This window comes from Coptis chinensis, chromosome 5, assembly GCF_015680905.1.
Source record: "Coptis chinensis isolate HL-2020 chromosome 5, ASM1568090v1, whole genome shotgun sequence".
Taxonomy (NCBI): Eukaryota; Viridiplantae; Streptophyta; class Magnoliopsida; order Ranunculales; family Ranunculaceae; genus Coptis; species Coptis chinensis.
In genome coordinates, this window is record NC_141460.1 from 93,481,358 (window position 1) to 93,509,202 (window position 27,845).

At 34.4% G+C, this 27,845-nt stretch overlaps 3 protein-coding genes across 3 annotated transcripts; 1 reads left to right on the forward strand and 2 right to left on the reverse strand.

Moving 5' to 3' along the window:
- Window positions 1-10,792: 10,792 nt before the first annotated feature.
- On the reverse strand, window positions 10,793-14,365 carry LOC147500219 (malate dehydrogenase). Its single transcript, XM_086561895.1, has 7 exons — window positions 14,185-14,365; window positions 12,808-12,966; window positions 12,535-12,710; window positions 12,166-12,443; window positions 11,955-12,090; window positions 11,758-11,869; window positions 10,793-11,099 (listed from the first exon to the last, which is right to left on the reverse strand). The coding sequence occupies exons 1-7, from the start codon at window positions 14,225-14,227 to the stop codon at window positions 11,005-11,007; spliced, it is 999 nt and encodes a 332-aa protein (XP_086418021.1). The 5' UTR covers window positions 14,228-14,365; the 3' UTR covers window positions 10,793-11,004.
- A 1,829-nt stretch (window positions 14,366-16,194) lies between these two features.
- Window positions 16,195-27,360, reverse strand: LOC147500220 (protein CHLOROPLAST J-LIKE DOMAIN 1, chloroplastic-like). The gene is made up of 10 exons (XM_086563615.1): window positions 27,090-27,360; window positions 26,691-26,787; window positions 26,489-26,593; window positions 26,361-26,377; window positions 26,228-26,284; window positions 25,595-25,652; window positions 17,734-17,859; window positions 17,511-17,606; window positions 16,633-16,704; window positions 16,195-16,473 (listed from the first exon to the last, which is right to left on the reverse strand). The coding sequence occupies exons 1-10, from the start codon at window positions 27,224-27,226 to the stop codon at window positions 16,411-16,413; spliced, it is 828 nt and encodes a 275-aa protein (XP_086419741.1). The 5' UTR covers window positions 27,227-27,360; the 3' UTR covers window positions 16,195-16,410.
- On the forward strand, window positions 21,314-22,625 carry LOC147500221 (uncharacterized). The gene is made up of 2 exons (XM_086561898.1): window positions 21,314-22,348; window positions 22,434-22,625. Exons 1-2 carry the CDS (start codon window positions 21,426-21,428, stop codon window positions 22,516-22,518), a joined length of 1,008 nt encoding a protein of 335 aa, XP_086418024.1. The 5' UTR covers window positions 21,314-21,425; the 3' UTR covers window positions 22,519-22,625.
- Window positions 27,361-27,845: the final 485 nt, after the last annotated feature.

The window sequence follows — 27,845 nt, forward strand, 5'->3', positions numbered from 1 at the left end:
GATCTATTAAATATTTTGTTTGCTAAAAAGGCTTTACAAAATGTCTCACACAAATTTTCGAATCGAATATATTTTTATTGATAATAAACCGAAATGTTAATTGATTATGATGCATAAATACTTGGAAACTAAGAATCAAATTGAGATTACCTCTTCACTTTGTGGTTTAAGATATTAATCCATAATTTTCAAATATAATTATCTTAAACGATTTAGTTGTATAATAGTTTTCTTAGATTTATGGTGATTTTCAAATTTTCTACGTAATATATTTTTATTGAAAATAAACCGAAATCGTTAATGAGCAACGATTATGGTGTATAAGTCTTGGAAACTAAGGGATCAAATTGAGATAGCCTATTCACTTTGTTGTTTAGGATATTAATCTGTAATTTTCAAATGGAATTATCTTAAACTCGATCTAGCTTGTATAATAGTTTTATTATATTTATGATGATTCAAAGTAAATCATCACCCAAAGATCGTCATTTAATGTGTACAAATCACTAAAACAGATTGATTGTTTCCATATCCTCAAATAATATTCCCACTTGTAAAAAATTTATCACATGAAGGCGTGTCCTACAAACGTGCGTTATATTAAATTATTTAAAAAATATTAGCAACTATGCATAGCTATGAGATATGAAAATTATATTAATTTCATTTAAATTTTTTCTCTCTTAAAAAGGAATCATCAAACCTTGATAAAACTTATCGACTTATTTTTTTATTGTTAGGTTTAACAATTGAAGTTTGATTGAAGTTTTGTGAGAATGTCCAACTTAAGATAATATTGAGGTCCTACTTGAATAGTTTGAAGGCATTCCCAATCATAATAAAAGAATTATGATAAACACTACTTAAAATGCAAAACTATATTTGTGGAGACATTTATTCCCCTACATATAATACAAATATGTTTTAGGGTTATTAGTTCAATGCATTTGCATCAAGTTTCGATTTTCCATTAATTATTCTTTGAGGTTAGTTTAATTAATACGTTGCATCCGGTTTCCAAATTCTCATTAATTATTCATTAAGGTTAGTTCCATCATCAAGTTTCTAATTTCTTTCATTATTATTTGAGGTTAGTTGATGCAATTGCATCCACTTAATGATTTCCGTTAGTTATTCATTAAGATTAATTCAATAGAGTTACATCCAGTTTTTCATGTTTCATTAATTAGTATTTGAGATTAGTTCATTACATTTGCATCCGGTTCCAATCTCCGTTAATTACTCTTTGAGGTTAGTTCAATACATCAGATTCAATTTTTAATTTTCCGTTAATTGTTTTTCTAGGTTAGTTCGATAGTTTACAATTTCTATAAAAATTGCATATATGTAAGAGTCTATTTTTATAAACTCACTTTTGTTTTGGGTTCCTAATTACTTGTAATTACTCATGTGAGAAGGCTAAAAAGCGGACATTTATGCTTTGAGGTCGATATGATCTGATTACATCCGACTTCGATTTTGATTAACTATTTTTGAGATTATTTCAATGTATTTGCATCAAATTTCTGATTTCCCGTTAGTTAATCTCTGATTTTAGTTTAATGCAGTTGCATCCAGTTTTTGGTTTTCCATTAATTATTCTTTGAGGTTAGTTTAATGTAATTGCATCCAATTTCTGATTTTATGTTAATTGTTTTTTGAGGTTAGTTCAATGTATTTGCATCAAGCTTTCGATTTTTCATTAATTATTTTTTAAGGTTAGTTCAATGCAATTACATCAAATTTATAATTTCCCGTTAATTATTCATTTAGGTTAGTTCAGTGTAGTTTCATCCACTTTTCAATGTTTGGCTAATTAGTCTCTTTGAGATTAGTTCATTGCATATGATCCAGTTTCTGATTTCTCGTTAATAACTCTTTAAGATTAGTTCAATACATCTGCATCTTGTTTCTAATTATTTATGCTTTGAGGTTAATTCGTTGCAACTATATATGGTTTTTTATTTCCCGTTAATTATTCTTTGAGATTATTTCAATGCATTTATATTTAATTTTCGATTTTCCACCAATTATTCTATGAGGTTAGTTCAATGCAGTTGTATCGATTTTTTATTTTATGTCAATTTTTTTGAGTTTAGTTCAATGCATTTTGCACCCAGTTTTTGGTTTCCCATTAATTATTATCTGAGGTTTGTTTGATGTATTTGCATATTGTTTCCTATTTCTCGTTAAATATTTTTCAAAGATTTGCATCCAATTTCTAATTTCGTGTTAGTTATTATCTGACATTAGTTTAATGCAATTGCACCCGGTTTTCAATTTCTAGTTAATTACTTTTTTTAGTTTAGTTTATTGCATTTGCATAAAGTTTTCGATTTCCCGTTAAATACTCTTTAAGCTCAGTTATGTATTTGACTCCAATTTCCAATTTCCTTTTAATTATCCATTGTGGTGTGTAATACCAACGTCTACTGATCCATCTGTAGTATCCTTGCAAACATGACATCAAAAGTAAATTATGCTTGATTTACTATATGTGGGATCATCGAAGATTATCCAGTTCCCGATTTCCCATTAATTATTTTTTAAATTATACATGACTCACTATGTGGAATCTTCAAAGATTATCTACGAACGGGTGTTGTTATATTAATTATTCTGAAAAAATATTTGCAAATATGCATAACTATTATATATTAATATTATATTAATCACTCAACCAAATTTCTTATAACGTGAAAACCTCACTCTCTATTAGAAAAAAAGAACTTACCTTTGATAAAACAATTCAACTTCATTTTGTTGTTTAATAATAGAAGTTTGATTGAAGTTTTGTGAGATTGCCTAATAATGTGAAGTTCATATATATATATTGAAGCTACTTGAATAGCAAGGAGTTCCCAATCATACGTAAAGAGATAAGATAAACATTATTTTAAATGCAAAACTATATTTATCGAGATACCCCACAACATATAACCCAACTATGTTTTGAGATTAGTTTAATGCATTTGCATCCAGTTTCTGATTTTTCGTTATTTTATATTTTGAGGTTAGTTCAATGCGATTTGCATCCAATTTCCAATTCCCGTTATTTTTTAGATCGGTTCAATGTAGTTGTATAGTGATTTTCGTTAATTATTCTTTTTCGATTAGTTTAATACATTTGCATCCAATTTCCAATTTCCTGTTAATTGTTCTTTGAGGTCAGTTCAATCATTGTCACCAAATACGGCGTTTTTGAAAAAAACGCGTTTAAAACCCGAGATATTGCCAAACCGGTTCCGATTTTTAAAACTTCGGTTTTTCAAAAAAGCGCTTTTAAACGTTTTAAACCGTTTTAAACTTAAAAAGCGTTTAAAACCGAGATTTTGAAAATCTCCCGTTTTTTTTTTTTTTTTTTTTTTTTTTTTTTTTTTTAAACGCTAGAAAAAAGAAAAGGGTTTTGGAGTTTACCTTTTTGAAGAGTGGAAGTTAGATTGACTTATTGAGACCATTCTATTTTGCTTTGGACTATTAATAATTAATTGAAAATTTTAAAGTTATTAACTTATTTGTAGTACTTAATTATGCCATTATGGTTGGTAATTAGTAGTATCTTATTTTGAGTAGTGTTTTTACTTGAATCTAAAACTTATAGTATTTGGATGAGTAATGATAATTTGATATTTTCATGTATTTGAATTTTCTTTCATTTGTATTATTATTATTTTTATTTTATGTGTCTATTTTTTTTTCCACTTTTATAGAAAATCAAACTCTTTATCTATTATATTATTTATCATCGGTTTTACCGCTTTTTTCACGATATATATCATATTATCTTTTTAAACCCGTTTACCGCTTTTAAACCCGTTTTTTTTTATGCCCCCGTTTTTTTTTTTTTTTTTTTTTTTTTTTTTTTTTTTTCCCGAGACGTTCCGTTTAAAACACGAACTATGTTTTTTTCAAGTACACCGTTTTAAACCCGTACCGTACTTGGTGACAATGAGTTCAATGCATTTGCATCCAGTTTCTGATTTCCTGTTAATTATTATGTGAGATTAGTTTAATGTATTTGCATCCAGTTTCCGATTTCTCGTTTATTATTTTATAAAGTTGCATTTGCATCTAGTTTCCGATTTCCCATTAATTATTGTTTGAGATTAGTTCAATGAATTTGCATCCAATTTTCAATTTCCCGTTAATTATTTCTTGAGGTTAGTTTAATACATTTGCATCCATTTTATTTTGTGAGATTAGTTCAGTACAATTGCATCCGGTTTTCAATTTCTCGTTAATTATTTTTTAAGATTAGTTCTACGCATTTGCATCGTGTTTCCAATTTATAATTAATTTTTCTTTGAGGTTAGTTCAATGAATTTGCGTCTAGTTTCCGATTTCCCATTAATTATTTCTTGAGGTTAGTTCAATACATTTGCATCCATTTTATTTTTTGAGATTAGTTCAGTGCAGTTGCATCCGGTTTTCGATCTTCCGTTAATTATTTTTTAAGATTAGTTCCACGCATTTGCATCGTGTTTCAAATTTATAATTAATTTTTCTTTGAGGTTAGCTCAATGCATTTGCATCCAGTTTCTGATTTTCCGACAATTATTTTTTTATGTTAGTTTGGTGTATTTGCATCCAAGTTTAGATTTTCCATTAATTATTATTTGAGGTTAGTTTAATGCAATTGTATCCATATTCTAATTTTCTATTAATTACTTTTTAAGATTAGTTTAATGCTTGCATTTGCATCCAATTTATGATTTCCCGTTAAATATTATTTGAGGTTAGTTCGATGTATTTGCATCCAGTTTTCGGTTCCCTATTAATTGTTTTTTGACGTTAGTTTCATTCAGTATTATATATTTTTTAAAATATTTGTCATTATTACTTTGCAGTTATTTTTTTTTCATTTTCTATTATATATTTTGCGAGGTTATTTTTTGTATAATTGTTTTTAACTATGTTTTGAGGCCGTGTTAAAGATATATTCGAAATAAGTCGGTGTTTTATTATAGACACTAAAATTGTATGATTTGTAATAGGGAATTAGTTTCTATAAATCACATATTTTTTAGCAATTTTTTTTATTTGATCAAATATATAAGAATTGGAACACTAAAAGTGTTTGATTCGTAATAGGAAATTACCTTTTACAAATCACCTATTTTTTAATAATTTTTTTTATTTGATAAAATATATAAGAATTGGAAATACAATCAAACTCTCTAAATATAAGAATTAGAAATACACTCAAACTCTCAAAAGAGGTTCAATGTACGTGGGATTGTAGGCTATTAGAAAATATTATCTTTCATATTATAGTGACACATAGGAGAGAAAAAAAACTAACTCTCATATTAGAGTGCCACATAGGAGAGAGAAAATTCTTCATTAGAGGTCTCTGCTTTAGTATATAGATAATAGATATGAAATACTGTTTCAGATGGAACATGACACCCCAGTGTCCTCTTCACAGTTCACAGTCTTTCCTAGAAGATTTTTCCTTGCTAAACTGATGTTGCAAGAATAATCTGTAACAAATAATGACTCTACACTGTTGAGAATATATTGTCTACATAGCAAAGACAGACCCCCGCTCTTACTTCCCAGGAGCACATTATTCAGTACTTAAAACGGCTGATAAACTTGGACAGTTTCTTTTCTATTGAATAAAAACTTCATTCCGCAGAATTTTAGAGATGACAAAAGAAATTGAACTCCCGCTTACCAGAATTGCGGTCCCTCTACATGGTTGAAGATCACCTAAACTTTTGCTAAATCCTTTTTATATTTTACCAAGGTGTTTTGGCCAACCAATATATATTCGAAAAATTAGGTGTTTTGGTCAACCAATATATATTCCGATCTATTCGAATTTTTTTAAAAATCCCAACTATTTTGCCAATCACTTCAATCAAGGACACCCTTCAATATATTGCCCAATCCAACCAATTTCATAAAAACTTCCAACTTAAAAAAAAAAAAAAAATAAAAAATCAATACTTTTTTTTGACACACAGGCTTTGCCCATATAAGGCGATAATCCAGCCCCTACAAATGTGGCTCAATTAAAGCCCAATTCAATATAAATCCACACTACTCAGAATCCATGCTCAAAGTCTATCTACAATAAAGTCCACACTCAGAACCCATGCTCAGAACCAGCCTACTCACCTACCTATAATAAAGTCTATGCTCAGAGCCCAAAAAGCGGACGCTCATACCAATTTGACCCTACCTACCAATATTTAATTAAACACGTGTCTTCACTTGGACGAGAAAGTCGTTTGACCAATTCAAACAACTTTCTCCACTTTCAAGATTCGTTCTCAAAACTTCCATTAACTTTATATCGTGTGACAGTTCTCCCAGTTCTCCAACTTCATCCCACGATTGGAATATTTGAGAACGAGAAAATAACTACCACTAATCCTACCTAGAAAAGCTAACATTTGTCATTCTCCAAAACTATGTCATCGAGACTTAATCCCAAGCAATACATTTGGGTACGTAGGTAACTTCACATTAAAGTCCAGTCTCAACTCTCCCCAACAACCATGTGTTCATACATATCAAAATTTTATTTGGGTTAAATTTTGTACATACTTTGGTCAAGGTTTCTCAAGTCAATAGTGATAATTCGTTCTTCAAACCATAGATAGTGTTGTCTTTCTTCTTTCTAATATTGTCCATTTATTAGTAATAATGCAACCAGGGGCGAACTACCCTTGAGAAGACTTGAACTCAGGAACAAGAAGTTGAAAGTTAGTTTTACTGCCAATTGAGCTATTCCGTGTTTAAATCTATTATTTACTAAGCTAATACACAATATATTATTATGGAGGATGGGGCCCTAATTTCAAGCCAATTTCAGAGGTCCCATACATTCGCCTGTGTCGAATGTCCATAGGGCTACCCCTGAATGCAACACACTTGCCCAACACTCGCCTGTGTCGACTGTCCACAGGACCGCCCTTGAAAACAATGCACGTGCCCTACTACTACTACTACCACTACTGCTACTGTCTTATAACACATTTGGGCTTTGATCAGTAAGCCCAATCAAACTACAAATAACTGAAAATATCCGTAAAGGGCCTTAGAAGTTTGTTGGACCTTCCCATCCCAAAGAAACATTAATAAAAAACGCCCAAAAGTTAGATGGTCTATCCCGTAAATTGCAAAACCCCAAATTCCCGACTATCATCTTCTTCTTCCTTCAAACCCTAGATCTAGTTCTGGTTCGTGTTCTCTCTCTCTCTCTCTCCCTCTTCTCTCTCTTTTCTCTCTTTCTATTTCTCTAGCTCTCTTTCTCTGAAAATTTGATTTTTTGTTTCTATCACTCACAAATCACAAATCATCATTGTCCCTTGGAACCGACCACGATTTTTAACCGCACTCCATGCAACACAAATCCCATGGTAACTCTCTTTCTCATTTTCTCTTACACACTCTCTATTTTGTTTTTTTGTTTACAGGCATGGACGAGCCAGGATTCTAAGCCAGGAGGTGGGAGATTATGTGCACACCCTAACTCACCCAAAAAAAAAGTATACAATTTTTTTTTTTTTTTTTATTGTCAGAAGGTCTAAACAATAAAGATTAACAAAATTATGCATTTATTTCAATTCACAAAATTAGAGTGTGTTATGATGAAGTTAACTACTTAAGCACTTCAGTCATTAATTGATACTACTATGTTTATATATATCTACATAATCTAGTTCACAAGTCTACAACAATTAAACAAATTGTTAACTTCCTAGAATGTTATAAGTCTATATAACTTTACTATCATGTGAATAAAACTATAAAAAATTAAGTCATTAATTGGTATTATTATGTCTATATATATCTACATAATGTAGTCTACAAGTCTACAACAATTCAACAAATTGTTAGCTTTCTAGAATGTTATAAGTCTATATAACCCTACTATCATGTGGAGAAAACTATAAAAGATTAACATTGAAAGTAAAAAATTACATTGTTTTGTTTTGTTTTTTTAAGTAGAAATTTTATTGATAATAATAACAAGTTTTACAAATAATTAGGACAAACATGCAATAAGATGCGCTACAAGTCCTTTCTAAATTTGTTTTGTTGTTGTTGTTGTTTTTTTTTTTTTTTTTTTTGGTTGAGGTAGGACCATTGGAGACGTAGGAAAGATTCACCAGGACAACAATCGAGGGTATGTCTAATTTTTCCTTTTACCATTTTCTTTTCTAAAGTAGGTTAATTTAGTTATATTCCCTCTAATTGTGCTATTATTTTGGATTCAGAGAACACATACACATATTCCCCTCTCTCGTATCCACCAAATGCGTTTAATTTGTCTACAATTTATCGAGACTTGTTTGCGAGCGAGTCAGCTAAATTAACAACAGTGCAGACTCTCGGTAAATAAATCACTTTAACTTATTTAGAAGAGATTTGTGAAGTCCGTTGCTATCAAGATAGAGATTTGCATAGTTCCCAACAATTAGTGATATGATATCATATTATCATCCATTAGAAAGAAGGACTATCACTCTGACTCAAGAATCTTGGAATGATTTTTTGAACAATGGTTATTATGTGTCGGCTGAGGTCTGTGGTGGGGAGCCAAGGAAAGCCATCATAAAAAAAAAGCATTGGTCTCTATAATGTGATTCAAAATACAATTATTGAAGAACGTGGAAATGGAAATTTGCTGCAAACTTATACTGATATTCGTGATGCTGTTCGGAAAAGAGAAATCCCTCTCGTAATAATACATTCAGATGTTTATCCACTCTATGACTTCATGTATCTAAGGAAGAAGTGTTTTGAGAGTAGTATCTGTTGTGCGTTTATGGACTCTTAGGTTCTTATGGACCGTCGTTCTAATGATCCTTACTGTGTTGGTATTATAAGTCTGGCTGCAAATGATTTATGCGCAAGAATCAATGTATTAGTTTTTTTTTTTTTTTTTGTTAAGATTTAATCTTTTATTAGACCAAACGTACTTTACATAATCCTAAGACATCATAAAGAACTTGCATATTTACAACCATTGGCGGCTGAAGCCACCACACATATTTACTATATGTTTGTTATCCATATATGTTCAACAAACATTAAAATGTTATCCACATATATGTTACTATACTAAAGTAACAAAGATATATGTTTGTTATCCATTAAAGTTTGTTAAACATATATGTTACTTTAATGGTAACATATATGTTTGTTGAACATATATCCACATTAAAACATATATACTAAAGTTACTATACTAATGTTATCCATATATCTTTTTTATTAGTTTTTTTTTTCATACGATTTTTTTTTTGTTGATTATATTCTTATTATAGTTGTGAAAATTTTAGGGGTACGGTAGTAAAAATTTGCTAAATAATTAGGAGGTGTGCTTAGAATGAGACCCCCAACCCCCAAGCGATATCCATTGCGCTGATAGAGTGACAACCAAAAGTACATACAAAGAATATTAAAAAAACTGGCATATATTCTCTTAAGTCTAAACTTCATCTGCAAGTGGTCTTGCAAGACATTTGTAAGAGACGAGGTAAGAAACTTTTTTATTATATACTTTTCGGATTGAATTTGTAATAACAATCTAATATTGTTAAATGTTAATGAATTCAATTGTTAACCCAGTTTAACTTTGAATAATCCAGCTTCCATGAAGGCACGACGGACAGGTTTTCTTCAGTTTCCCAAAGCAGCTTAAGATTTTACTGGTCTTGTTTTTTCAAAAAATAAAGGACGATTTAGTTGTTATCGCTCAGCAAGTCAATACTTTTCTTTCGGCATAATAGAAAGGAGCAAATGATGTACACTGATAAAGGAGTTAAGGACATAATCACATAAGTACCCCCATGGTTGCTGCACTTGGTTTAACAAAAGTTTGATGTCACAATCGAAGTATTTGACACTACTCTAGGTACGAGATTCGTATACAAAGATCCTCCCAGATGACATACAAAATCTATTTTTACTTAAAATTTTACTCTTTTTTCTGATCAATAATAAGATTGGGCTTCACATATTTTTTTCTTTGCACCTTGCCTCAGAGTTTACAGAGGCAACTTTGGGCTTGAAGTCCCCATGCTAGAAACATACAATAAGCAGGACCAAAACCTCGGCTTACTCAATTATGTCCTCCAAGTAGCATCACAGATAATTAAGAGAACCCAATTTTCCAATTTTTTCCGCTCCAAGTCCACCCTGAATTTGAATTTTAAATTTAAAAAAAAAAAACATTATGTAAACTGAAATTTTATAATTTAAAACTATATAATTTTATATTATCATATATAAATACAAATTTATAACATATAATGACATCAACCCAGTTTGTCCTTGAGCCAAAATTATTAATAAAAATTTGTCATTGAGCTGAAATTATTATTGGGTTTTATCCTTGGGCTGTAATCACAGAACATCATATTAGAACACAATAAACTATAATATAAAAGTTTCTTGATCAAAGCTGGGTGTCAACTGTCATGGCAGGCTGGGAGTGCTTTAGATGAGGGTCACATAATGTAAAACTAGACTGATATTTGTAGTCTTCAGGTCACATGAAAAAACGCTACTTTTAACTACTCTACATTGCACTCCACAACTCCCTGAGTTCATTTACATCCATACAGCTAAGTGTGTGAGCATCGGGTAACATTTAAAGAGTCACATGAAGAAAGATTACTTTTATAGACTTCATCTGGCTCCACAACTTGGCTTTCAAGTTACAGTTCCATATTGGCTCGTTGTACAACTAAATGTCAACTATTGATTTCTCCACAATGATCAATCACCAAGGAAAAAGCAATTTAATAGCAAGGACATTGTAGGCAAATTAACCCTCAAAAGGAACTATCATAGCTATACGAAAGTCAAACTCTGATACACAAGATCTGCTTTAAAACTGCAGAAGAACATAACAAACACAAGGTTTCTTATAAATTGTTCTACAGGAGTGAAAATCCTCCTTATTCGGAATCTCAGCCTTTTTCTCTCAAAAGAGATAAAAGATTAGTTACCAACGGTCCATAAAAGACGAGAGGATGTCTATGAAAGACATGAGTATGCCAGAGCCTTTTCCTCAGAGAGCTCTTCTGCGGTCAAGTCCAATTTCTTCCTTGAGAACTCGTCGATTGAAAGTCCTGCAACAGGTGAAAAATGGAGAACACACTAAGACCACAATAAAACTTTGGTGAATTGTAATGTAAGTAAACCTAGAATTACCAAATGCAATAAAGATTTATAAAAATATGGTTAGGAATTAAGTGATTCAACAAATTGGCACTACTCCAAAAATCTAAATGAGGTCTCTTCAAATTAGATTTCTATTGCTAGCGTTGATCTTTGGAACTCTTAAAGAGTAAAAATCACATGAGTTTAAAACTCCAATCCTTTGAAGCTACTCATATTGATCTTTTAAGCTCTCTTGAAGGTTAAAAATCAAATTAATTTAGACAGGCCAGTTCTTTAAAGTGAATCCTTCTCATACTTAATTGCAAATCCTATAATTTGGTAATAAAGAGCTGCAGTTAAATTCAAATAATTTATATGGATACTAATTTTAAATGATAGGCAGTGTATTTTTGACGCTTCATAATATGTATAGCAGATATCACTGGTCATGCCAGTCGGTAAGCAACGCTAATCGATCATAATATTTTCCTCGATTCTTCTTCAATGAGAAGTAACATTTCATTCTATTCCATGCAGATAATAGCAGATGAAAACCTCTCATAGTACATTCCAAATAAAACACTGAAAGTCGTATTTAGTATCAGAAGTTGAGGAGACCAAAGTTACCTTGTACTATTTTCCATTCTCCATTTTGGCAAGTGACAGGGAAGGAATAGATAAGTCCTGCTGGGACTTTGTATGATCCATCTGAGTACACTCCCATGGAAACCCAAGTACCCTGAAATGCTCAACACATGGATCCAAGTCAAGAAATGATCTTTAGATTAGATTGATATGTACGTAGATTGTCAAACAATACCAACCTGTGGAGTTCCAAGTACCCAATCACGTATATGATCACAAGCAGAACTGGCAGCAGATAAAGCACTTGATAGTTTTCGAGCTTTGATAATAGCAGCACCACGTTGTTGAACAGTGGCGATGAATTCTCCATGCAACCTTAATCCAATTCATTCAAGGTGAGTTTACTAAACCAGGCGAAACGAAAAAAAAAATTATTTCAAGCCTGCATACCAGGCCTCGTCTCCAACAAGCTCTTTAACAGGCTTTTCTCCACTTGGAGTTTTAACAGTGGCATGGTTGACATCAGGATACTGACTTGACGAGTGATTTCCCCAAATGATGACGTTCTTAACATCGCTGACCTGAATATTCAGTCTCTCTGAGATCTGACCAAGTGCCCGATTATGATCAAGGCGTGTCAGGCAAGTGATGTTCTTTTCAGGAATGGATGGTGCATACTCCTTCAAGATCAAGGCATTGGTGTTTGCGGGATTAGCAACAACCAGAACCTGCAAGGTAAAAAACATCATCATTGCTAACAGCTTCTAATGGCTGCATTTTGGTAAAAAAATGAAAGTAGAGATACGATTAAGTACACACCTTGCAGTTTGCAGCTGCATGCTTCTCCAATGCAGAGGCTTGGGACTTGTAGATGGAGACATTTTTTGTCATCACATCCTTCCTCTCCATTCCTTCTTTCCTTGGGAATCCACCAACCATGACGGCAACACTTACCCCAGTGCACGCCTCAACAACATCAGTGGTAGCAACAACACCTGACAAATATACCACATTAGATCTCTTCCAATCAACAGAGTATAGTAAAAGATCTCAACAGTCCACAGAAGAGGGTAACAGACAAAGAAGCCCCACCTTTAAGGAGGGGGAATGCAGCATCCACCAACTCCATTTTCACTCCATTCAAAGCCTCAGCAGCAGGTGGAATATCAAGCATGTGAAGAATCACAGGCTGGTCAGGACCCAGCATCACTCCTCTTGCAATCATAGGGACAAGGGCATATCCTATTTGTCCTGCAAATCCAACCAAGCTCCTTTTAATTTTATACAAGAATTAAAGTAACCGACAGAAATTAGCAAAGATAACACCACCGCATGTGATAATAGATTGGTATGAGGATATCAGCCAAAGCCCTCAGGCATAACTCCAATTTCTATGACACACTCTACCTACTCCTTGAACAAACACATTGAGTAAAAAAATTGGTAAACTTTTGAAAACGGCCTTATAGATTTAATGGTGAAATGGATATAGAGGCATCATATATTACTTGGTCTAAAAAAATAAAAACCTAGATGCTAGGATATATGTATTAGACCAATTATGTTTGTGCAAAAGTTGAAGTATTGGTGTCAATCCTCCAAGGAGAGCCTAAAGAAGTTTCTTAGAAAAGAAAAATTAAAAAACAACTCTGCAAGCTTAAAACAATATAAAAGTAGACTTTACATGAGAATAAACAGTTAGGATAGCATGAAAACACGAATACATACAGTAAATCAAGCTCAAATCTTCATTACAATTTAATGAGACCTACAAAACAAGCATTAAGATAACACCTAAAAATTAGAAACTTGTCCACAAAAACACGTGGAAAGAAAACCACTCCACCTATTGATCTCCTATCCATAAAGGTCACAAATGTCCATGAAATAGTACTTAAAATGCTTGTTTGTTTGTACTTAAAAATGTTCATGAAATACTACTTAAAACAACCAAACAGGATAAGTTTGATCTAACAAATACAAGAACTAAATATCCAGAACATGACGCAAACCAATACGAAGATTCAAAGTTTCTAATAGCACAACATGTGTAGATCAAAATATGTCAAGTAAAATCTCAAGTGTTGTTTAATTCTTATGTTTTGGTCTTTCCAATAGTTGGATAGCAACAACTACCATCTCCGATTCACAATTTTAAGTCCAAATTCCAAACTCATAGAAAGGCTACTGTTAGATCTACTACACGTCACATTTCAACATTCATCTTCACCCGATTTTCACTTATAACAATCAGAACACAGATTTCAAAGATCGAATTAAACAAATCAAATAATCACTCAAATCAAACAGTTCATTTCATCCGATCATTAACTAATCCAAAAAATCATAGCAAATCGAGAAATCAGAGAACTAATTAACTTTAATCAGATCAATCGATCAATATAACAAATCTATTACAACAACAAACATGAAGGAAATGAAAGACGAAAGAGAGATTGGATAATAAACCTGCAGCACCAGTAACCAGAACACGAACTGGATTTTTCGCCATTGATTTGAGATAAAGAAGAATAAACCCTAGAAAGAAAAATGAGATTTAGACTGAAAATGTGAAAAATGGAGATAAGAAAGCTGGGGTATTTATAGACACAACTTTCCAAGTGGAAAAATCGACTCTAGCTCACTCACTCCCTATATTTTCTGTATCCTTTGACTTGACTTTATTTAACTTTTGGTCCCTCTATTTGTCGTTTGACTTTATATTTGGTCCAAGGGGTGGGGTAGTGGGTAAGAGTGGAATTCGAGCTAATTAAGCAGAGATTTATTTCTCTCAAGCTTGGCTCGCTTATTTTGAATAAAGCTCAAGCTTGGCTCATATAATATATGAACCAGATTGAGAATAGTTTGTTTATCGAGTCGAGTTTCAACAAGTTCGTTTATTACACGAGCTATAATATGGGCTCAAACTTGACTCATTTATTAAATAAACGAGTTCAAGCCGAAATCCGAAAGCTCAGCTCAAATTCCACCCTTAGTCGTGGGAACTCATAGTTTATATCAGATACCAACTTGGGAAGAAACTAGGGAGGTAATTAGAAATTAGATTTACACATATTTCTGTTTGTCCGAGTGGCAAGTCCTCGAATTGGTCGAAGATAAAGCAGAAATTCGTGGTCATGGTAGGACACAAGATGCTTCTGTTGGCAATTCTATCCCTACTCCTGTGGAATGGCTTGTGAAGAACTGGAAACGAATAGATCTTTTTATAACTTTTTGACAAATGATAATTACCACAAAAACAACAACGAACTAGCAACAGGATAACCCTGGTGATCCAATAGAATTTAAATTATCTGCTAGCACGAAATTTAATGTAATATGTCACAGTCCCACACTCGTATATGATGTCTTTGAACTGCGTGGTTTGTTATTATGTAATGTCAATTATAGGATAATTTTGATACTTGTTAGAGATCCCTTCAAACTTTCGCATCACAAACAACTACACCATTTGCATAAAATTGATGTGTCCGTGTCACTTCTGAGTGGATTATTCGGAACCGTGTGTATATTTAATTAATTTTTTGTTACAAAACTTATGTATATGTCATGTTTCTTCGTCACTTTTATAGTTCTATTCTTCTCTGTGGATTATCTAAAGAAAATGCATGCTTTGTGAGAGCTGATTGCGGACTGTATCAACACCAGAAAAAGTGAATAAGTAGCAAAATTAAATGCCATTGTTTATGTAGTTGCCATATATATTGCTCTGGTTCGTGCACAGTGACGATCGTAGTCAACAACTTGGTATATGATATTCGACTATTAGCCAAAATAATAATAATCGTAATAATGAAATTAAGTGTATTCCTTCAATTAATGCTAGTGATAATTACGAGTTTCCTGCTTATTTTAGTGAGTTTTGGAGGGATGCTTAATCTTTTCCTCGACCTCATAAAATGTAAGGCAGTGATTGCACTTGGTAAGCTTAATAAAATCCTAAAAGCTCGGTTACTTATTTTGCAGTCTAGTAGACTAGTAGCACTGTAGCACCAACACCCAGCCACTGGAGTCTGGAGGTAGATGTGGCCTAGAGGAAGGTGGCCAATGATTTTTCCCACTTTCCCAATTGTGCTGGTTACTGCTAATATCTGCAATGGCCGAAAGGACTAAGGAGCAATTGCTGCTGCAAGATTTTGTAGACCAGGACTCCTTTTTTACTTCATTAAGGAGTGTACAGTGTTGTATTCGACAAGACCATGAAAGATCTTCGCTCCCCTGGTTAAAGGTACTAACTTGATTTCCAATCTTGGTTGCCAGTTACTGCAGCATTGCGCCACAAAGGGTTTTGACTATGCAAGTTGAAATAGTGCTTTTGTGAATACAGTTACAGTAGGTTCATGCTCCCATTCAAACCATAGTAATCCAATCAAAGTCATTTTGTTATATTGAACATTTAGTTGAAAATAGTTTGAACGTTTGCACAGTTACCACGGTTCAGTAATCCGAAGGTTCCCCTTAGACAAATGCACATCATTTCTGCTTCCAATTGCACCACACGGTGAAAATGAATCGCAAAATTTCATATACAACAAATTAACAAACAAATAGGAAGCATTGTTTTCTATTTGGAGAGTTCTATTTTGGCAAAATTTGAGAGCAGATATAAACAGAGAAAACCTATTCCCGATAAATATATGCCGAGTTGTTTACCCTCAGAGGCTCAGACAGTGCTCATCTGTAAACTGATGCCATAATGTACAGCATGACAGCAGTTGAAGCAGTGACAAACATTTCCTGTACCACACAAACTTTTCGTCAGATCCAGAACTACAAAGTAGAATCCACAAGGATGCAAGCTTGGCAAGTACACGAGTGAAGGCAAGTACACGAGTGAACAGTAATAGTGTATGACGTGCCTGTAATATTCAACATTAATTTTATAAGAACAGCTACCTGATTATTGTAGAGAAAGACAGGTATGTACTGGCCGAAGTACTTGATCAAGTTGAGAATAAAAGTAAAACCCTGTTGTTTTAATTCGTAGAAAAGAAACAAGGGTACAAGTATTAGAACAAGAGTAGAACATAAGCAGGCTAAAAAGAATTAACAATGAATAAGCTAAAACCGGCTCATGACAAGAGCTATGTAATGGAATAGAAAGTACGGTTGTTGAAAGAGCAACAATACAAGTAAAGGTTTATGTAACACCGAGAACTAGGGGTTAACCAGGGGTTAGAATTCACTGAAAATTCTGGTCTATAATTCATTTACTTGAATTTGTAGAATTTTACAGCTTCAAAGTTGCAAATTCCAATGGAGATGACCCTTAGCTTAGCGAGGGTCATACAAATGGCAAAGACACCAATGAACACATTAGCTAACAATTAGACCACATAGTAAAGAGGAAAATGTATAACTGAACTATCATAGCTGTTGAGATGTTTAGTATAGTCCCACATGGGATGTTCAAAGCCTTGTGTGTATAGAAGTTCCCAGGCATCTCCATTCATCGCCAATTGGTTTTGAGTTGGATGCTCCAAAAAATAACTATTCAAGCAATACTAAAATGTAGTACATTTCTTGCCAGCATTAAATATAGAGTTAACGTAAAAGTTTTGATGAAATTTTGATGCTGGAAGCAATTGGGATAATCATCTGACCCTATGACCTACATTGAATGAGTCTGAGCATATGACCTACAGTGAATGAGTCGTGTTTCAACAATAAAAATATACCGGAGGGGCAGGAAACCTCTGCATTAGACTAACCAAACTATCATTGTGTGGGAGGTATTCTAGCACAAAAGAGAAACAGAAAGCAACAGCACATACCACGGATGAAATGGCAATGGAGCCAAAAACAAGAACCCGGGAACGAAGTAAGCGTTTTCCCATACGCAATCCTCTGCCATCATCCTCGCCTTCTTCCTGTAGCCAATAAAAATTGTAAATGAACTGAATGACCAAAGTAATTATGTAGAAGGATTAGGGAATCAACTAGACTCATTGGAACAGATTGTGAATGTTAAAGCATCAGGCGCTCAGCCTAACTCACAGTATAAGTGGGTGAGACTTGCGGTTCAGAAGCTTTCAACTTCTCAAATATTCGGTAGACAAATATAAAAGCCAAAAACTGCGAAGGCTTCCATTCAGCACTTCGTTTGATCACTATCCACTCCGTCTACATAAATCAAGGAAAAATTATTTTACCAGTAAATTGTATAGAGAAAAAGTCAAAAAACTAATAATAATTGCTGTTGGAAATGGTCTAGATAGGGATTGCTAATATACTTGTTATCTCGGACATCTATGACATTATTAAGAGATCCGGACCGAGTGCCCCCACTCGGTCATATTTTAGACATTCATATTTTCTTAATAGAACACAGTATAAAAAATTCTGTAGTCTTGATACAAATGAAGCACTTGATTTCAAAAGTATAATCTAACCCATTTTCATCATTTACAGGAAGGGGAAAACCTAGAATGTAGTTCAAAAAAATAACAAGACAAAGGTGAATAAGATGCTAGTCATGTTGCAATGCCAAACAAAAGTGACTGCAATACCTATAGTACCAGATGAAATAGTAGATGTTTATCCCCTAGACCCCTACTACATGTATCGAAATTCCTAGAACTGGTTGACCCTATCTTGCTGATGGTTATTCACAAGAACAGACCCAGAGAAGAAAATCAGGTTTGCACATATAGCTACGTTCTATAAAGATTGAAGGACCCTTGCCCGTAGACTCATCAACCCTGAAGGCTTACATTGCCCGAAGGCTCATCAACCCCGAAGGGAACCTAGCCCAAAGGCTCTCGCCGATGCACCATTTTGTGTAGACCCAACCGTCTCCACCTTGTCTATGAAGGCTTACTTTCGCTCTGTGGTCCACCTATCGTAGCAGCACCCTGTCATTAGTCCGAATGCTCACCTGGCCCAAAGGCCCATCACATAATTACACAAGAAAGAAATTCCAACCAACGAGATTCGAACTTGCAACCTCTCCCATGAGGAGAGGGGTACACAACCAATTGAGCTAAAAGCTCTTGTAAAAAAAAACGTCCTATAACGATTCTTTTTGGTGATAGAAATTCCCCAATCAAGAAGCACGCTGATTTATAAAACCAAATAGTACAATCAAACAAAAAAGGGTTAATTAGACTAAACCCCCCATTTTATGATTCCTTAGACATAAACCCCCATTCTGTTTTCTCCTCATCACACCAACGCCAATATTTTACTTAATACCCTAATTGCCTCTGTTGTGTTTAGTGTAAGCTACAACACAAAAGTTGTTTTTAGAAAAAAAAAGAAAAAAAAAAAAAAACTCCAATTGCACAAGCTCTGAGTTCCCATCATTCTTCCTCTCTGTCGCATCATCTTGGCATTTGCTCCTTTCAAGGTATGTTATTTGTTCTTCAAAAATATTGTCACATTTTCTCTTCTTTTAAGTTAGGGTTTTTACGTTTTTCACATCTTATTTTGTCTTTGTACATAGATATGGGTGATGAATATGGTTATAGAGAGTTTAGGTGTTGTTTGGGTAAGAACTCACCCGAACACACTAACGATCTTATTAGGGAGATTGTTGTAGAAATGTTGAGACTGTACCTTCAATGGCTCTCTACGTATCCAAATTGTTCTCTGGAATCAAGTCTCTCAAATGAACGTCTTTCTTTGTTTCAAAGGAATGGGGTATTTATAGGATAATAATGAGAAATATCACTTCCTTAATTGCTAGAAAATCTTATGTAATTATGTAAAGTCTTAATATAGAAGCATATCTTGTCAAATATGTTTTCTAAATCTAAACCTGCTATATCTAACTTATGACGCCATAATTTTGGCAAGGTGGTGCATGCCGTAATTTTTAAAGAGACAGCACGCCATAATTTAATTTTGGGCTGACCGGCATGCCATAATCTTAGGCATCATGCCTAGTAGTGAGTGGCACTATAATAGTACCCAACGATAGTTGTTTATAAGGGTGCATATATGGTGGCCCATACAGGTGTCACTATGGTGGTGTTTGGAAGTAAAGTGCTTACAAAGGTGGGAATGTTGTGGATTCGGAAAAAATTGATGGCGATCGAGCAAATTTACTTGATCTTGTTAGTTGGCTTACTGATGTGATTCTTTGTCCATCAAAGCATGCTGTTGGAATTATTTGGCTTGATGGTGACTTGAGGAGAAAAATAATGTCTGATGGAGATTTATTGTACATGTGGAGAAAAGCTACTATAGATGGGCGTGGCTTTACTCACTTGTACGTGGATTTTATGGTTGTTGATGAGGTGGAAATAGAGCCTATTGTTTTATCTTCTGATGATGTGGTAGTTATTCCTTCTAGTGCCCCACAACCTTTACTGTCAACACTTGGAACCGAGGGTGGACCCAAGACACAAAATAAAACACCTAAGAGCACAACACCTACAAAAAGGACTAGTCATGCACATGGGGGGACCATGTTGGAGTATGAGACAAACAACCTTTAAAAAGAAGACTAAATGTTGAAGTTGGGCTAGAAGAAAACGGTAGTTCTCCTCCAACTATTCATTTTGAAGGTAAGCACAGTGAACCTACACTTGTTTCTTCCTTTAGTTGTTATAATATTATTTGTCTATTTTAACCAAGCTCTCTTCATTTCTTTGTCAAAGACTATCAAGAGTTCAACTTTGGAGGACATTCAGGTGAAATTGACAACACTAAACTTGACATTGATGCAAGGCAAGGTAAAACTTTTGATTAAAATTAAGTTTGGGTACTATTAGTCTAATACATCTTCTAAGCAATTACACATTATTGTTTGTAGCTGGTCTTCTAAAATCAAGGACTGTAAGAATATTTGGTGTGGATCAAATAGATACTGAACAAGAATACTATAGCACCTCTTCATCTGACGAGGAATATGTGCCTGAAGAAGGTGATGAGGATTGGATTGAATCGAGGAAGATAATAATGAAGAAGATGCTTTCGGTCGGATGGCGATAATGAAGCAAACAAAGTCAACGATGATGATGAACACAACAAGTTCTTACAAAGTACTTATGAGATACCTACGAGATAATGGGGTTAAATCAACTAAAGAAGCAAACCGGTTTGTATGTTGGTCGAGATATGGAGAGATATATATATGAGTGTAGAGACTTTTTGAGACTTACTACTCTGTCAAGAGGAAGTTAAGATATTGGTGTAAAAAAAATGATAGTCTTCAAATTGATGCAAGGTGTTTAGATGACTCATGCTCTTTTGGAGGTGTTATGTGAGATGCATGCCGGATCATCTCACCATGAAGTTAAGAAAACTTAATGACCACCACACTTGTGAGGCTAATAAAGATGACATAAATTGTATGGTCAATGCCGGTTGGATTGCAAGGCAAGTTCGAGGTGGACATGAAGGAACACCATAAGAGTTACAAGGCATCCGATATTGTCAAAATTATGTGGAGGAGATTTCAAGTGAGAATCAAATATTGGCAAGCCCGGAGCTAGGATGTTAGCATTGGAGAAGGTGCATGGTAACTACGAGGAATCATATGGGAAAATTGTTGAATCAGGCCGGTAAATTCCTATTTTATGTATTTATTTCATAGGCATTACATGTCATTGTTTATTTAATTTAACGTATGTCTTATTTTAGGATTGGCCCAATTTATTGGATTGAGAATTCTTTAATTGTGCAGGCAAATTCTATGCTCCAATCCAAGGAGTGTGGTTTCTCAAGGCAGGCATGAAAATTACATGAGTTTTATGCATTGTTGTGTTGCATTTAAAGGATGTTTGGATGGATTTGTAAGAGGTTGTAGGCCACTAATAAGGCTTGATGGTTGTTTTTTGAAAGGGAAGCATGGTGGAGTCTGTTTGTCTATAATAGCTTTGGATGGGAATAATGGTTTATTTCCTCTGGCTATTTACATTTGCAATTCAGAAAATACCGAGTCATGGATGAACTTTTTAAACATAATGGTCCCTCACCTTGAGAAGCACCCATATCCTTTGTGTATAATATCCGATCGACAAAAGGGGTTAAGGGAGGCTGTTGCAACAATATTCCCAAACTGTAACCAACGGTTTTGCTTTAGACATATGGTAAAGAACATGAATACTAGGTTCAGGGGGGTTGATGTCGAGGCATGGGATGCAGCAAAGACATTTAGCGGTTCTAACTTTACAAGACTAATGCAAGTGTTGCGCGCTAGGGAGGCTAGAGCTCATGATTATCTCTTGAATGAGGATCCAAGAGTGTGGGCAAGGTCTCGGGTTGATACAGTGACAAAATCTGACCACCTTTCAAATAATTTCTCTGAGGCTTGGAACAGCTTTATTCTTGAGGCTAGAGATAAACCAATAGTGAAAATGGTTTGTAGAATTATGATTATGCAAATGACGATATTGTATGACAAGAAGCAGAAAGGTATGGAATTGGGAGATGATGAGTTAGTCCCTAGAGTCTCACAATTGATTAAAAAAAGGGAAGATCAATTGTTGAACTATACTTATGCAGGTTCAGATAATAACACGTATTTAGTCACGCATCAATATGGGCATCATGAGACTGCTGATTTGGTGAACAAGTCTTGCACTTGCAATGAGTGGCAAGTGACTGGGATTCCATGTATACATTCTATTTGTATTATCAAACCGAAAAGGCTTTTATATGCAGAGTAAGTATAACACTTTACCTTGCGTTGCGTTTTATGTTGTAGTTATATTTTTATTTTCTAACTTAATTTTATCTTATGGTAATAGGTTTTGCAGCCATTATTTCACTGGTAGGGCTTACAAAAATGCTTATAGTGGAAGTATCAGACCAATGTTGCATGAAGATGACTAGTTAGAGGTGAGAACATATTGAGATAAATATGTTTAGATGTTTATATATATGTTGAGATGTTATCTATGTATATATTGAGATGTTTGTTGTGTATGTGGAGATGTTCATATGTTATATATGTTTCAGGTCCATCCAAATGAGTTTGTATTCCTACCAATAAGACAAAGCCAACCTAAAAGACCAAGAGTAAATAGAAGGAGGAGTGAGGATGAAACTGTGAACATAACAAGATGCTCTAGATGTAAAAACTGTGAAACTGTGAACATATTTGGTCACAATGTAAAGAGCTGTCAAAATGAAGAACTGTGAACATATTTACATTGTCACATCGGACACGGATAAGAAAGGAGACAGCAAAATATCAAAATGAATGGAATAGCTGGAACTGTTAGAGATTTTTTTCAAAATATGGCGTGTCCATGTAACCTAGGTTAGAGCAAGAGGGAGGGGTGGAAGAAGTGGCAGACCTAGAACCAGACCAATCAGTAACACTCTTCATAGGCCAATAAACCCTGAAACTGAAGACTTGAGTTCTGTTATGGGCAGAGACAATACAAGCGAAAGAGCACCAAGTGGAAGAGCTAGGAGAGGGGGGCGAAGAGGCAGTCGATCAGGTAGAGCTAGGGGAGGTAGAGGAGGTATACCGCAACATGCAACTGAGATGTCATTTAGTGAGTCTCAACCACCTCCACCACTTAGTCAATCACAGCCAACACCTCCACCCAGTTCCAGTAGGGGGAGAAGAGGGGGCAGAGCAAGCAGAGCATGTAGAGCTAGAGGCAGAAGAGGACCAGGGTCTTCTTAGGAAGTCTGTTTTGCAGAAAGGTCGTGCTGCTTCTCAACATCTTCGTCATACTCGTATTGTTGAATGTCTTGTTGGTGATGAAACTGGTACTATTGTTTTCACTGCTCGTAATGGGTATACATACAATTGTTTTTTTTTCTTCCTTTGAGCTATTTTTGTGAACGCTATTGTATCTCGTTTCAGATAATATTTTGATACGTTATATGGTGAATTGTTAAAGGACTTTCTTTAGACTTTATAATCTTCTGTCGTAGAGTCCTCTGAATTTATTATCTGTCCCTGTTTTAGAAAATAGTTTTTAGAAACCGAAAACTATTATTCTTGTCCAAGACAATGTAGTTTTCTGTGGCATATTGACATGATACTGTTTTTTGTTGTTGTTCGGAAACACTTGGATGTTGGACGATAGAACAGAAGATTAAACTCTGTTAAGAAAGTCCTTTATCAATTCATACTGGTTTTTTACTAGTATTTGGTACAAACTGGTCATACTTTTTGTTTCTAGCTTTCTTCCAATTGGCATTATACTTGGAATCACTCTTTCTTAATAACTTAATTTTTCTATCCTAGCTGAGCATTTGCTATGAACTGATCCTGTTACGGTCTAAAGGAGAACCCACTGGTAGGGCTTCTTTATTGCACTCTTTGTCAGGAAGGGTGTTGAAAACGGTCTAAAGGAGAACCCACTGGTAGGTGCTGATGAGCTTCTAGAGTCTACCAGCGCAAAGAAGTATCTTCATGAAGGCCCAAAAACTTGAGACCGAAACCTCTTCTAATGAAGGAACCACTAAGATGGAACTGTTTTGGGTTTGTTATGGTGGGACAAAAACTTGAGACCGAAGCCCCTTCTAATTCGTTTTGTTTTTTCAGTGCATCAGTAAACCCATAGCTTTTCTTGAGGCAAACTCGAGCAACAACATTACGCACAAAATTAGGACGGCCCAGTACACGCCCACCTAGAGATTATGACCGTTCAATTTTTTTTGTTTCTTAAGGCTGCACCCAATCAAAGGTTAAAATACCCATGTGTAGTTGATATAATTTTAATGAATATCGGCCGGCCATGGCCATTTCTAGATAGAGAAATTGGCCTAACAAGGGGAACGATATGAAGAAATGCCTGGATTTGTGAACATAAAGAAATTAATATGAATAGAAAAGGAATCTAGTTTCTAATGCTTACAAGAATGTGACTTGAGCAGAAAGGTGTCTAGGCGTGAAAATATTTGCATTCACATAAATGACGGTCACCAACTGAATTGAAACATATTTCTATATTCATTCCGGTGAAAATCTTTGTCATCTCCCAAGCATAAACTCTCTGCAAAGGTGTAATGCTGCAAAACTTGTTGCTCACTAATAAGGCAGTTAGGGTATTAAGTAAAATATTGACATTGTGTGATTGGGGGTTTATGGGAGGAATCATAAAATGGAGGGTTTAGTCTAAACATGTATATAAAATGGGGGGTTTAGTCTAATTAACCCAACAAAAAAACACAACTACATATTAAAGTCACTAATTTCCCAAAAGAAAAAGATCATAAGCACTGGTTTTGGACTCAAATCTCCTGGAAAACGAAGTTCTCTGTATAGCAAGATATGAAAGGAAAAAAGATTGTTGTGAATGTTACCAGTGGAAATGGTTTTTCCATATTAAGTCTTCTACCACACATTGATTTTGACATTGTAAGTGTCTAAGCTTACTTAGTGACAATCTTTGAAATCCAACCTTATTCCATGCTTTTCTATTGGTAATTTGTTGTCATTTGCAATTCTCAACAGAAATTATATGGGCATTATGGAAGGAATGGACTAAGAGGATATTTGAAAGGAAAGGGACCGACTGGATGACTATTTAAGGCACACCACTGTACTGTGATTAGGCTTATGGAGAGTGATGTTGGCTCTTGGGTTGTAGAGCTCACATTAGTGCCTTGCTAAGGTAGTTTAGCTATAGGTGAAAGGCATGTCTACTACCCCCTCTTCCTGGTTAGATTTTAACTCTCAATTATGATACTTACAATATTTAGTTTCGACAAGTCCTATAGCCAAATTTATTCTTCAACCTAGCTGGTGTTGACAAACCAAACATACTTGTGCACAGTCAGGAAAATAAATAACATAGATAAAATGAAAAAATAAGACATGATTATATGGAAAAGAATGATAGGCATCCTTGAAGTTAAGTGGATGATATTTGTAGTCTAACCATGATTTGTGGTAACTAACTAAATAATAACTTAAATTTTCAAAGTGATGTTGATTGCTTACAAATAGAGCAGAGATTCCCAAGTTAATGCGCATGTCTTGTTCACTGGACTTGGTAAACCTGCAACCAAAAAGTAAAACTATAAAACAAAAGTATCACCATGCTGATATGAATAGCGAGGACGTGTAAGAACATTAAGTAGGTAGACCCTTCTTTTGTATATAACAAGGACACCCATTTTTTAGGAACCCTCCGAGTTGAAAACCTCAATTATACTTGTGTTTAAATACATGGAAACACTCTTTGGTCGGATTGTGTACCAGATTATCCGGTTATTTAGGTCCGTATGAAGGCTATGGGCACCCTTTTTCGAAGTTGACACACATCATTGACTCATTGTTAAACTGTTTCTATAAAATATCCAAGAGGCCCATTTGTTCCTCTTCGATCCAATGAACATAGTGCATCTGCAGTTCTGCATTGTGTTCTTTACCTCCATCTTAATCAATCCCCGAAACTTTTTAAATTATGTTTTAGTTCTATTCACACCCAATGCCACACAGAAAGTTGAGTTTCAGTGTAAAATTTAGACTTTCATCCTATGGTAAATAATGTTAATTTCTCATACAATTGTTGAAATCAAGTCGCCAACTTACACACATACATGCATATAAGACACGGGGTTCAACAGATACCTTGGTCCCCAGGGTACAATTGGCTGCTTGTCAGCATACTTGGATGTCTTTTGAGACCTGCATCACAATCATCCAAATATTATATCAACCAAAATCAGGAGCTTGGATATATCATAAAAATTATTGTAATAACTTTATCATATGCTCTTTCTATCTGGAAAAGACAAATGTATCTTAAAATCTTAAAATCAAATCAACATTTTTTCTTACAAAATGTGAATCGGTAGACTAAACTCAAGCATTAAACCCAACCTAACTTACACGATTTGCAATTGCTTCATCACCTCTTCTCTCTGCTTCCTTGCGTTTTCTTGAATACGCCGTCTTAATCATATCAAATCCTTCTATGGGACTCACCCCAAGAACCTTTAAAAAAATTATAAAAATACAAATTTATCAGCAAGAAAAGTCAAATGCCAAGCAAATATCAGTTCATTTCTATTTTATTTTTTATCAAATTCACCTCATAAGGGTTGGAATCACCATCTGGACTAGAACTTCCCGAAGGAGACGCAGCAGTACAAACCACCTTAAGCTTTTGCACATGTCTTCTAGGAAACCTGTAAAGTCCAAAATCTTGCTAACAATACGTGAATCACTCAAAACTCTCTGTCATAAACAAAAGCATAAATAACACTTCTTTCCGAATACCAACATACATAATAAAACATTTATCATCAATCAATGTATACAATGCCCAACACGCTAAAACATTGAAAAAAAAATAAAAATAAAAAATCTGTAACTCTTTTACGACTGTATTACGCTTTAGTAAAAAAAATGTCCACACACATATAAGTGTTCAAATGGTAAATTTAAGTGAGCTAAAAAATTATTAAAATTCTGAAGAGAGTGTTTTTACCTGACGCGTGAGAAGCTAACATTTGAAGCAGACTTTCCTTTCAAACAATTTGTTTGAGAGAAGTGCAGTTTAGGGCATTGTAGCACGTTCGAAATTGTCAATGCCATTCTTTTAAGGTTAAAAAAAAGTAAGAGCATTCCCAATTGCAAGTAATTATGATGGGTTTGTGACTTTATTCACCTCCAACCATCCCAACGTGAATACTAAGGTGACTATTTTTCCAAATCAAAACGAAAGCGAAACTTTCAACCGAGATAGTGGGCTGAGTTGTGAAATCCCGTTGTGTGTGTTTTTTTTCGGAACAAAATGTTTCATTCCGTCTCGTATGATTTTTCGGTTTTTTCTTTGTTTTTTTTTTAATTTCAGACGGAATGTTTATTATGTCTGGAGCGTTTTTTTTATTTTTACGTCCAGACAAATCTAATATCCCGTCCGAGATTAATATTCACTTTTGCATTGGACAGTTTCACTTTGTTTTTCACCAAAACGGTGGAAAAGAAAGAAAATACTGCCTACATAGAGATGAAAAAAGGGGAAAAATAATGACTTGCATTAGAATGCTCTATGGAGTTGAAAATTTTAGAGGGTTTTAAGCATAATTACAAGGACTGAAATCTGCTTCTCTCTACCGATTGTATCTACACTCTACAGGTCTACAATATCTACACTCTACAGGTCTACAATAAGGTCTGAAATCTGCTTCTCTCTACCGATAGTATCTACACTCTACAGGTCTACAATAAGGTCCTGATTGAT

Excerpts from the sequence above, each read along its gene's own strand:
- LOC147500219 (XM_086561895.1), bottom strand. The coding sequence starts at position 14,227 with ATGGCGAAAAATCCAGTTCGTGTTCTGGTTACTGGTGCTGCAG. Across the intron at positions 12,091-12,165 it reads CTTGTTGGAGACGAGGCCTG|GTTGCATGGAGAATTCATCG; the intron begins GTATGCAGGCTT and ends AATTGGATTAAG. Across the intron at positions 11,100-11,757 it reads AGAATGGAAAATAGTACAAG|GACTTTCAATCGACGAGTTC; the intron begins GTAACTTTGGTC and ends CACCTGTTGCAG.
- LOC147500221 (XM_086561898.1), top strand. The coding sequence starts at position 21,426 with ATGAGTTTTATGCATTGTTGTGTTGCATTTAAAGGATGTTTGGATGGA. Across the intron at positions 22,349-22,433 it reads AAAAGGCTTTTATATGCAGA|GTTTTGCAGCCATTATTTCA; the intron begins GTAAGTATAACA and ends TTATGGTAATAG.
- LOC147500220 (XM_086563615.1), bottom strand. The coding sequence starts at position 27,226 with ATGCTCTTACTTTTTTTTAACCTTAAAAGAATGGCATTGACAATTTCG. Across the intron at positions 26,594-26,690 it reads GTGATTCCAACCCTTATGAG|GTTCTTGGGGTGAGTCCCAT; the intron begins GTGAATTTGATA and ends ATTTTTTTAAAG. Across the intron at positions 17,607-17,733 it reads AAGTCTCACCCACTTATACT|GAAGAAGGCGAGGATGATGG; the intron begins GTGAGTTAGGCT and ends TATTGGCTACAG.